Source organism: Hibiscus syriacus, unplaced genomic scaffold (genome assembly GCF_006381635.1).
Source record: "Hibiscus syriacus cultivar Baekdansim isolate YM2019G1 unplaced genomic scaffold, ASM638163v2 tig00110812_pilon, whole genome shotgun sequence".
In the NCBI taxonomy this organism is placed as follows: domain Eukaryota; kingdom Viridiplantae; phylum Streptophyta; class Magnoliopsida; order Malvales; family Malvaceae; genus Hibiscus; species Hibiscus syriacus.
The window spans coordinates 786,527-798,087 of record NW_024062870.1 but is presented as its reverse complement, the minus strand read 5'-3'; the positions used below and the strand labels follow the sequence as shown (position 1 = coordinate 798,087).

The 11,561-nt window shown below is 35.2% G+C and overlaps 2 protein-coding genes and 1 pseudogene across 2 annotated transcripts; 1 reads left to right on the top strand and 2 right to left on the bottom strand.

The window, feature by feature from the left end:
* Positions 1 to 305: 305 nt before the first annotated feature.
* Positions 306 to 2,832, bottom strand: LOC120141622. The gene is made up of 3 exons (XM_039156435.1): positions 2,503 to 2,832; positions 1,263 to 1,611; positions 306 to 1,153 (listed from the first exon to the last, which is right to left on the bottom strand). Exons 1-3 carry the CDS (start codon positions 2,581 to 2,583, stop codon positions 603 to 605), a joined length of 981 nt encoding a protein of 326 aa, XP_039012366.1. The 5' UTR covers positions 2,584 to 2,832; the 3' UTR covers positions 306 to 602.
* Positions 2,833 to 3,550: 718 nt separating this feature from the next.
* LOC120141565 lies at positions 3,551 to 4,085 on the bottom strand (annotated as a pseudogene).
* A 2,947-nt stretch (positions 4,086 to 7,032) lies between these two features.
* Positions 7,033 to 8,604, top strand: LOC120141576 (GDSL esterase/lipase EXL3-like). The gene is made up of 5 exons (XM_039156402.1): positions 7,033 to 7,368; positions 7,471 to 7,601; positions 7,693 to 7,926; positions 8,008 to 8,269; positions 8,356 to 8,604. Exons 1-5 carry the CDS (start codon positions 7,068 to 7,070, stop codon positions 8,550 to 8,552), a joined length of 1,125 nt encoding a protein of 374 aa, XP_039012333.1. The 5' UTR covers positions 7,033 to 7,067; the 3' UTR covers positions 8,553 to 8,604.
* The last annotated feature ends 2,957 nt before the right edge of the window (positions 8,605 to 11,561 follow it).

The following is an 11,561-nucleotide window of genomic DNA, read 5'->3' as shown; positions in this document are numbered from 1 at the left end:
TGTGCTTAGTTTCTTCCAACATGTTTTTTTTCCAAACTATCTGTGGGTCTTTTCTTTTGTAAATATGCTCTTATTTATAAGCATATCACATTGTAAACGACAGGCATTAAGACCAGGGTCAAAATTCGAAATAATTAAGTACGATAAGATGAAACTGAATTTAAATATGGCAAATCAAGAAACAAAGGACAATCATTCCTACAATACAAAATCAACTACTCGAATATTTTTACTTGCAAGTATTTACAATGAGCAGTGACCCAATGAATGCAAGAAAATCATAATGGAAGGGCAACATGATCATATGAACAAAGGGTAATACTCGATATTACTACAAAGAATTGATTATTGTAATACATCAGTTCTATTTTTCTCTTCACCAACAAGGGTTAAAAGGAAAAAAGAAGTAAGCCTCGGTAGCCAATTTTTTTCCAATTAAGGGTCGCCGCACAAAATTCATCATCCTCAATTGAGTCCAAATCCCAAACGTAAACGGAAGAGCTGAAATGCTGGCAACAAACCCTTCATACTTTCAGTACTTTTAAGCACTTTCAGCACCATTTTCTAGTTGACACTTTGCACGCCTTCTCAGCACATTTACTTCAGAACGGTACCGTGAAAGGTAAAGCATATATATCAGCCTCGGGCAAAAAGCAAGCATGTGGCCAACTTGTTGAGTTCATTTGACACCAGCCAACATTTCCATCTTTGCTGCTTTTAACCCCGCTGCTGTTGAGATTTTGCTTCTGAGACAGCCAGTCCTCATCACTAAAACTGGTTAACTCGCTCTGCAGTGTAGGTCCAATCCAATCCTCCACAAGATTTTTGAATTGTGAAGTTAGTGTAGGAGAGCAACTGCAACACAGGTTTGACGGAAATGATCCCTGAGCATTATAAGTAAGACTTTCTGAAGCACCAGAAGAGGAGCAAGGTTTTTCTTTGCTGAGCTTGGGAGTTAACTCCGGAAGTCTAATATTGGATGTAGAACAAGGATGTTTCCCCAGCTCCCAGCCTGATCTAGGAACATGCTCATGCGTCCCTTGAACAAAGGCCTCATCAATCTTTCCTGAGGTAGAGCAAGGCTGCTCATTGCAGGGTAGCACTATGGGATCTGCATGCCTTTGAGAAGACAAACAGATCCGGATAATGCTTCCTTCACATTAATACAATATGAATACACAATATCAGTACCCATGTGAAGCAAACAAACCCAACAAGTAAACAGGCTCTCCAAGGTAAGGAAGAGATACAAACACACTAACCAGAATTATGCCCACTGTCAGACGGGGGTGATCTCAGCTTCTGTTTTTTACTGCTGTTAAGGGTGCTATCCGAAGAGTTCTGGGGTCCCGCTGCATGACCATGTTCTTCAGTAAGCGTACTCTTCTCAAAACATTCAGCTTCGTTTTGTCTGCTCTTTTGACGGTCTCCACCTTTTTGACCTTCTTGGCTCCTCTCGTCTTTATGCCGTTTCTTATGACCATGCTTCTTACTTTTGGACTCTCCACTGTGCCAGGCTTTGTCTATTTCTTTCTTCTCCCGTTTTTTCTCTTTCTTCTCTTTCTTTTCTTTCTTCCTTTCTTTCTTAGCCTTCTCTTCTTCTCTTTTAAGCTACAAATTACAAGAGAGAGAGTCGGTTTATGAACATACAGGGCAAGCCAATAAGAACAGGCAAAACAACAATAAGAGAACACAGGCAGTCCTTGAACCAACTTCAGCAAGAACAAGTACAAATGAAAGATTCCCTCTTACTATGTTCACTAATAACAAATGACTCTGTAAACTTCACAATCAATTAAATAATTTCGATTATATAACTTGCATGTTTCTTTGTGTTCCATTTTCCAGTGCAAATTTACAAGCAGCTCTAATAAAAGTTAGGATCTGTTTTCAAGTAACATCTCACCGTGTTCTGTAATGAAGTGGCTAATGCAGTTTCACTAAACTCAAGTCAATGTCATAACAATTTCAATTTTAAGCTTCAATCCACTTCTTACTATTTTAACGCATACAAAGATTTACACTTCAGTACACATTCACATTGTTCCTTTGTATACTGAACAAATAAGAATGGTTGCATCTCTACCATTCATATACAAATGAAACGATGAACAATCAGCATCGTTTCATTCCTAGAATGATTTGGGTTCAATTTCTCTTAGTTAACACTTAACTTACTAAAAGAAAATTCTCCATCTATTTTACAAGAAATCCAGAAAAAGAAATCATGGACAGGTCGGTAAGGAAACGATTACACATTAAATTGCTTGATCCTCTATCCAATCTTTTCACAGCTTTTTTAGCTTTAATATATATTAACACATCTTATAGGAATTAAGACACTTCATAACGCTCAGCTCCCTAACACAACATATATTCTTCACGTCCTTTTGTTATACAGACAAAAGCAAGATATCGAGGAAAGCGAATTGCAGCAGTCGAGCAAAGAGGGTTAAAAACCCCAGAAAGCTGTTTAGCCTACTGGGGATTTGCTCAACAAACCTTGATCGATTCAATCAGTGCCTCATCGCGGATTCCGTTCTTTACGTATCCCGGTGGAGGAAACGGAAAACACCGAGACATCTGTTGATTCACCAATAACCAAACAATCCGATATCGAAAAGGGAAATGAAACCCTAGATCGGGATCGGGTTAAGAAAAAAATTATAGCCTTAAAATCTTGGGTGCTCTCAGGAAAACCCTCAGCTTGTCCCGCTCAAAAACAATTTAAAAAAAAAGAATGAAAAACTAATTAAAAAGGGGCGATTCTCATGTTAGCGTTCGAAGAGAAGAGACGCTATTTAGATCCAAACGCAGAGAGAGAGAGAGAGGCTTTGGATCCAAAGTATTTTTTGATAGGCAAAGAGGGGGTATTTATAGCGGATTTGACCCTTCCTTTCGAAGAATTACTAGTGAAACGGCGGCGTTTAAGAGAATCGATTTAACGGCTGTTTGGAAACGAAAAGAACCTACCCAATCACAGGCTATTTCTAACATAATTGTACCCAGCATAATATTTCGGTATAACTTAGGATTTAGTCCTTTTACTGTATTAAAATTTGAGATTTTTTTAATTAAATGGAGAGTATTACATTTAGATTAATGCCGAGATTGAATTTTTAAATAGGTGAGAAAACATAAGTATCCTTAATCACTCAGTCAATTAATGAATCTCTTAAAATTTGAGACTTATTCCTTTAGTATAATTTTTATTTTGTAATATTATTAGTAGATAATTAATAACAATGTTAGTACTACTCTTCATTAAAATAATAACATTATTTTTTATTTTTTACCATACTATAAAACTATATGAAAGTATCATCAAATATTTTTAATTAATAATAAATGTATATACTAATGAGCAATTAAAGTTTAATAAATATCAATTAATAACCAACTTATCAGTTTGAACTTAATATTAATATTACAAAAATACAGGGACCAGAACCATAATTAAATCCAATATTTCATATAAGAAAATTCATACATTTCATATTTTTCCAAACACTAATAATGTACAAAGATTAAAACAGTACTTTAGGATGGATCACATGATTACACAAGCATTTGGGTTCTCATCACTAAAGGCAGTGGATACTTGACTTCAAACGAGGTGGCCCTGGCGAGCTGACCAGCTTCCGGATCTTGGACCACATTCCGGACATACCCAGGCGGCGCCTTCTTGTCATATGCCCCCGGTGCATAAGGGTGAGGCGCGACATCATAAGACACGTAAGGCCAGAACTCAACTTTCTTCCCCGTCCGATGCGCACCCGTTCCAAGACCTTGTCGGGATCCACGTAACCGACCACCGTGAGCTTGCTTTGCTTGGGGTTCACTTCCACTTGGGTCACCCCTTTCATGCCCTCCACCGATTTCTTCACCCTCCTCTCGCATCCCTCGCAGTCCATCTTCACTTTTATCTCCACCGTCTGCAACAACAAAATATCAAATCAAACACTTCAACAACAAAAAAAGGAAAAGAAGGGATCAAAGCTTGAATGTAATTGTTTCTTTTTAATCCTTTTATGTCTGGGAAAGTCACAGTCAAAGAGTTCAAAGATAAAATCCAGGAGACCCATTGAAACTATGAAAACGAGGAAACTAAAGAGTTGTTACAAAAATTGCATCATGCATGCTTCATGTGCAGTTAGTAGGAAAAAAAACAAGCTCAGATATCGTTTTCTTCAGATACCGCTTAAGATTGATATTTACTTAAGCAGAAGAGCAGCCTGGAATCTTCTGGTTACTTCGGTTGTTTTTAGAGCCGTCCTGTTGTTATATAGCTTTGTTTTTTCCAGGTAATTTCTGGGCATGGTGTGGAACTCCTATTATTTGCAGCACCAGTATATGGGTCAATCCCTGACTGAGATTCAGCTACGAAACAAGGATTTATAATGGGTCCAAAGGTGCAGACCAGCAAGCCCATAATCCAAGTAGGATCTCTAACGAGTTGTTGCATATCCTTCATAAATATAGTTATAATCGTCAACATACCTAGCATGGATTAGATACATTTTTAATTTTCTTTTGTAATAGAAAAAATAGCTTTGTATTTAACGTGTTTAGACTATAATTTTTTTCAAAACAATTGCGTATTATTATAGGCCTGTAAATGAACTGAACGTTCAGCGAACCGTTCATGAACCGTGCGGCGGGAAGCTTGTTTATGTGCATTTATTTATTAAATGAACGAACATGAACAATATTTTGTGTTCGTTTAATTAAATGAACGAACATGAATATATGTCTCGTTCGTTCATTTACGTTCGTGAACGTTCAGTTATGTTCGTTCGGTTATGTTCGTTTATGTTCTTTCATTTATGTTTAACACAATCTTCTTAAATCAATTTTGGTGACCAATTTGTAAGTATCTTAAAAATATTAATTAATCTGATATTCTGATGACCAACTCCATAATTAACCCAATTTTATTTGGAGATTAAATCCAATATGTTAACCCGTGAGGTACCTCGCACCTATATTCATTTTTCCCCTTTTTTTCCCAAACCCTAGTGTTCACTAGAGAGTGGAGACGATCGCTGAAAGCTTCAAAACAAGTTATATTATAGTGTAATCTGAAGTTTTACAGGTATGTTTTCATATCTTTCTCTGCTTTATTTGGCTTAATTGTTGATATGTAAAGTTATTGTGGGTATCTTCACATCTAAAACTTAAGAAAACATCATACTTCTTTCTAGAAATAGATGGGAAGATAAATGTAACAATCGGAAGTATATGAGCATTAATAAAGAGAAAAATATATAGAATTTGCCAGAAAACAAACCAAAGGTTTCTATGTAATTTCTGAAAAAGAGTGTAATAGCGGAATTAATGGGTTTTCTAGGAAGAACTCATTAATAAGTAGAAAATACACTTTGACAATGAACTTTTGTTTTCATAGTTCTTGTGTGACATTTAGTTGTGGAGTAGACTTTAGGTACGTTAAAATTTTGAATAGTGGTTTACCAATAATATCAGTTACGATATGTAACATCGAAGGGATTTCAGATCTATGTTATTGCCTTGTAGTCCAATTTGTATCGTTCGAAATCTTCATGCAGTTAAATTTTCTACTCTGCTGAAATGACTATTATTAACAAACCTCACTAAAATTTGACATTGATGTCACAAAACTTTTAGCCGGCAAATTTATTAGAATAACGTAGTGAAAAATATTGTTCATATGTAATCATGGACCACTAAGATAAATGTTATATTGTTAAATTAAAGTCGTGTGAATCATTTAATATCTTTAAAAGATCTATTGAAATATTTGGTATCTTCAAACATTTCATCAATGCTAATCAGCTCTTACGCTATTTATCACTGTAGATTTGGTTGATTTGCATTGTCGACTGTTTTTCATGAAAGAACAATGGAAGGTAGGGTCTCCAACGTTTATGTTCGTGTTCATTTATGTTCGTGTTCGTTTATTTATTAAATGAACGAACATGAACAAGTTATATTCCTTAATAAACGTACATGAACAAAAAAAATTGTTTGTTTATGTTCGTGTTCGTTTATGTTCGTTTATTTATTAAATGAACGAACATGAACATACCTCCGTTCGTGTGCGTTCGGTTCGTTTACAGGAGGGTATATACTCATAGAATTTGTAATTTCAATAAAATTACTGAAAACTTTGGTAAAAATAACAAGCTTGAGTTCACCATGTCTGCAATTCATGCAACAATTAAATTCTTAAACACATTCCATGGCTACATGCTCTTTCCTTTCTGATGCCTTGGAAAGGTGCATTTATTACCTATTGCATTACCATGTATAGGAGTTGGCATCTCTATACCTAAATTTCATTTTGTGTGAAATTTGTGAAGTTTTTGTCCAACTCAAGTTAGTTGAGTGATCTAATTATGCATTTATGAGCCTTCACTGAACGCATTAATTCCAATTACGATATAATAATCAATGAAGCTGGCTCAATTTCATGTCATATCCCACTTGTTGAGCATATTTGAGGTGAAAAAAGATGAGCCAGCAACGATTTCCAAGCAGGCAACAAGTCAACAACTAAAAACACACTGCTTTGAGATTGGTTGGGGGTTGAATTTAATGTTATTATTTTTGGCTGATATTTCCAAATTAATATAAGGATAACGCTTAGACACTGACTAATACCAGCCTGTCCCCTGTTCTTCATCTTGCTGCAAGTAAACCACTCGAATGAATTACAGAGGGAAATCACTGAATGCAAGGTATTGTTTACCAGTAATGTATGATACCAATTTGGCATTTTTTTTTACAGAAAGATGCTTTTGGAAAGAGAATAAAGCTTCAAAATTTGAAGGTAGATGCAGAGAAAAAGGGAAAAATGGGGGGGAATCTACATATCTTTCCTTTGAGCTTTATTTCCAGCTGATATTTTGACATTAATGATGCTGCATTATTGTATACAACTACCCTGAAAATGTATAAGCAAGCTCTGAATTGGCTGCCACATTGACAAATACATTAAAACACCACATCTTCCATTTTTCATGCCTTTATAAATTCATAAAGATGGACCATGTATCATAAGGAAAAAGCAAATTGAAAACCAGGAAATGAGAATCATCTTCTCTCAATTTCAAGCACCCTTTTCGTTTTCTTCTTGTTTTAGTAGGACCATTGTCTTCCTTGTTTTTGTGGTGTTATATTGTCATGATGACAATGAAGCTGCCTTGGTCCTGCCTAACAACGAGACCATTCCTGCAGTTTTCGTGTTTGGGGATTCGATAGTTGATCCGGGGAACAACAACAATCTCCCCACCATAGCTAAAGGCAATTTCCTCCCTTACGGGAGGGATTTCAAAGGCGGACCGACGGGACGGTTTTCGAATGGCAAAGTCCCTTCCGACATTATAGGTAGTGTAGCCAATAAACCACAACTTATCAACTTCATATCCCCCAATTGCAACACTTAACTTGTATACATTGTCAGTGACTTCCGATCCAAATTATTTGCAGCTGAAGAATTTGGAGTTAAGGATCTGGTGCCTGCTTATCTTGATACCAAAGTAAAGCTCCAAGATCTCCTCACCGGTGTGAGTTTTGCCTCAGGGGCAGCAGGATATGATCCTCAGACAGCAAAAACAGCGGTATATACATACACACACACAACATATAGACATGTTTTATTGCAGTCACAGAACAATTAATTTCATCTTTCTGTCTAACATGTTTTGGCAGAATGTTATATCGATGTCGGACCAGTTAGAACTGTTCAAGGAATGCATAAAGAAGATAGAAGCAGCAGTAGGAAAAGAGAGAACTGCAACCATAGTTTCAAAAGCCATATATATAGTGTGCACCGGCAGCAACGATGTTTCCAATACTTACTTCACCCTTCCATTCAGGAGAGCCCATTACGATATCAATGCATATTCAGATTTCGTCGCCGGCTATGCTTCCCAGTTCTTGCAGGTAATACAAGCATCAAGCATGAAGTTTTAGTCTTTGATTGTGCCTTAAAAATGAAACCAACCATGGAAATATTTATTGCAGGACTTGTATGGATTAGGAGCAAGAAGGATAGGCTTGATAGGGCTGCCGCCGATCGGGTGTGTACCGTCTCAGAGAACCTTGGGGGGAGGCAAAAACAGAGATTGCTACGAGGCTGAAAACCAATTGGCATCTGCCTACAACGCCAAGCTCTCCGGCGTGATAGACAAGCTGAAGACTGTATTCACTTTGCCGGACACGAAGCTTATCTTTCTTGACATCTACTATCCACTGCTCTCGCTCATTGAAAACCCTGGAAAATATGGTAAACCTTTTCTCATCCGCACATTCAATGCATTAATTGACGATTGGACCGACATTAACTTCAACTAATTGGTCATTTTAATACAGGTTTTGAAGTGACAACAGTAGGATGCTGTGGCACTGGACTGATAGAAGCCAGTGTATTCTGCAACCCTACAAGCATACCTCTCTCATGCAAAGATGCCTCCAAATACGTCTTCTGGGACGGTTACCATCCCTCCGAGAAAGCTTACAAGATCCTTACGCCCGCCATTATCCAAATGCACCTCAAAGAATTTTTCTGACAAGAAAGAAGCAATTTGTTCTGAAATGTTGTAAAATTTAGCCTTACATTAAAAAAATCATGAATAGAAAAAGCATCAATCAATCACGTGCTCAATTAATAAACAACATTATCATTTCATTTGTATATTTTTCTTCAAAAAGGCTTTGGTATTTAATGTTACATTCAATTCGACTATACAACTACGTACTTTCCCTTGAAGAAGTAGAGGGACCGTATCTCTACACAATCCCCCGCCCATCACCTAATGTCTCATCATAAGATTAAGGTAGGGGATCCAACACTTTCGGTATTGACTATGACAGCATTCGGTTTCTCTTAATTTTACATTTATTTGAACATGAGTGGAATTTATTAATAACTAGATTTGGTTCATCCGTGAACATGTCTAGTAAATACCATTCTCTCCATATAGATGTACGACACTTGATTCTTGTCAGAGAAACAGCGGATCGGAAGATGGGAGTGTTGGTCCAAAACTATAGGCCGTCTTATGGGCAGATTTAGTGCAATAATATTGGCGGGCCGTTTAATTAGCCCAATAGGGTAACTTGCTTTTTATTTTGGAAACTACAGTATTTTTTATAATGAATTTGGAATTCGTCACGTCTATATGAAGAGTTCCAGAGAATATTATTTTTTAATGGTCTCTGAAATATGGGTCTCGCAGACTAAATATATTTAATATATATTTGGGAACTCGTCACACGGATATGACGAGTCCTAAGAAAAAATTATGTTTTTTTTGTGATAATAAATAAAAAAAGATTGTTAAAAAAATATTTTTAATGGGTAAAGGAAGTCAGCATGTCAAGGGGGCGAACTTGATATTTTTTGCCCGTTGGGTGAACAGTTAGCCAACGATTGATTTTTTTTTAATTCAAGAAACTTATCATGCCGGTGTAACGAGCTCCGACGGCTACATTGGATATGACTTTAGTACAAATAGAGGGTTTAGGGTGAGTTTTGATGTACGATAAGTGATAAAAAAATTGAGATTATCAAATCATGTAGTTGTGGGAAAATTTTGTGTAGGATTTGGCGAACGGTGTTTAAGGATTTGACCGACTATTTGGATTCAAGCTATTTTTCAGATGAAGAGTGGGACTCGGAGAAAAATTTCTGCAAAAACGGAGAAGGAGGAGGAGGAAGAGACGGAAAAAGAATGAAACAATATTTGGGAGGAGGAGAGATAGTGCGACTTGCCCCTCGGTTTTTTGGGTTCGGCATACTCCTCTGATTTTACTTATTATGTTGCCCCTCGATTTAGGGGTTATTTATTGATGGAATGTAGTTATTTTACTGCTGTCAAATATCTCATTAGGGTTTGCCTTGCCTTGTTTGATTCCATCTAAAACTCTCTTTCGTGTAATTCTTTATTCTACTCAGGTTGTTTGACTCACATAATGATACTTATTTCTATAATTAAATATTCAATTAAATTTATTAAAAATAAATATTTTATAAAAAAATAATTTAAAATTATATAATAATTATTTTTAATGTAACTAAAATTAAGTTATTATTATAAAATTATAAATGTATATTAATATTTTATATTTAATGATTATAAATATTTTTCGAATTGAAATGATGTATTAATTAGTGATATCAAAATGAAATAAACACTTTAAAAATACATATTAAAAAGTTGCGTAAATAATTTTATATGTGAAAATTAAATTTCTAATAGGTGAAATGGTAATGAGGATGACAATGGGAAGAGACATTTTTGGTTCTATGATGTATTATAAACAGTCTTGATTAGGGGTCGTCATCCGTAACAATGAAGAATGAAGGTTCTATAATGGGGGCATGTAACCGAAGGGCATCAAGGACTATCTCTATTTTTGCAGCGGTGGCGATGACAGCTAATTATGCGATCCAGTTAATTGTCGATCTGAGTTTTCAGAGGGTCATTTTTTAGGGGGATGCGAGATCTGTGATCCAGAAACTCTCGTCGGTAACCAAGCGGCTCATCTTCTGGCCACTGAATTTTCTTTGGGTTCAGTGGATCTCTATTGGGTGGAAGAAACTCTCCGCCGGGTCATGAAATAATCGACGATAGATAGATGTTGGTTGGACCTCCGTGATTCGAAGGCCTAGAAGGGGTGGTTAAGGGGTTTAAAATTCGGTTTTAACCGAATTAATCGATCGAATCGAACTAATTCGGTTAATTCGGTCGGCCACCGAATTAACAGAATTAGTTCGATTTCGGTCGGGAAATAGTTAAGGTTTTTTTAGATATTCGGTTAACGGTTAATTCGATTCGAAATCGGTTAATTAACCGAAATAAAATTTTAAATATTAAATATATTTTATATAACATATGGGCTCAACCCAAACCATTTAAAACTCAATTAATAATTTAAGATTCAATAACTTTTAAATCTAAATCAATATTAATTAATTAAAAAATTATATAAATTTTTTATTTTATAATTATATATTATTTAAATTAATTGTAAATTATTTTTCTGAATTAAAAAATATTATATATATTATATATAACAAATAGGCTCAGCCCAAATCATTTAAAACTCAATTAATAATTTAAGATCTAATAACTTTTAAACCTAAATCAATATTAATTAATTAAAAATTTTATATAAAATTTTTATTTTATAATTATATATTATTTAAATTAATTATAAACTATTTTTTAATTATAAAATATTTAATTTTTATATAAATTATAAAATTTTAAAAAAATTCGGTTAATTCGAAAATTAACCGAATTAACCAAAATTTATTCGGTTCGGTTAATATTTTCGAAAAAAAAGTTCGGTTCGATTAACGGTTAAAGAAAAAAAATCGATTAATTCGGTTAATAGTAGTTCGGTCAATTCGGTCAGTTCGGCCACCGAATGAACAGCCCTAAGGGTGGTGGTGTTTAGAAATTCTATTTTATTTGTGTTTGATCTCTTGCTCACTCTATCATCGTTTACAATCTGAAATGCAAGGAGTCTGATAGTTGGCTTCTTAGGTAGATGTTTTTCATAATTTCAAT

Bases quoted from the DNA above. Each gene is read 5' to 3' on its own strand.
- LOC120141622 (XM_039156435.1), bottom strand. From the start codon at position 2,583: ATGTCTCGGTGTTTTCCGTTTCCTCCACCGGGATACGTAAAGAACGGA. The intron at 1,612-2,502 runs GTTTGTTGAGCA...TGTAATTTGTAG, and splicing joins CACTGATTGAATCGATCAAG to CTTAAAAGAGAAGAAGAGAA. The intron at 1,154-1,262 runs GTTAGTGTGTTT...ATTAATGTGAAG, and splicing joins TGACAGTGGGCATAATTCTG to GAAGCATTATCCGGATCTGT.
- LOC120141576 (XM_039156402.1), top strand. From the start codon at position 7,068: ATGAGAATCATCTTCTCTCAATTTCAAGCACCCTTTTCGTTTTCTTCT. The intron at 7,602-7,692 runs GTATATACATAC...ATGTTTTGGCAG, and splicing joins CTCAGACAGCAAAAACAGCG to AATGTTATATCGATGTCGGA. The intron at 7,927-8,007 runs GTAATACAAGCA...TATTTATTGCAG, and splicing joins ATGCTTCCCAGTTCTTGCAG to GACTTGTATGGATTAGGAGC.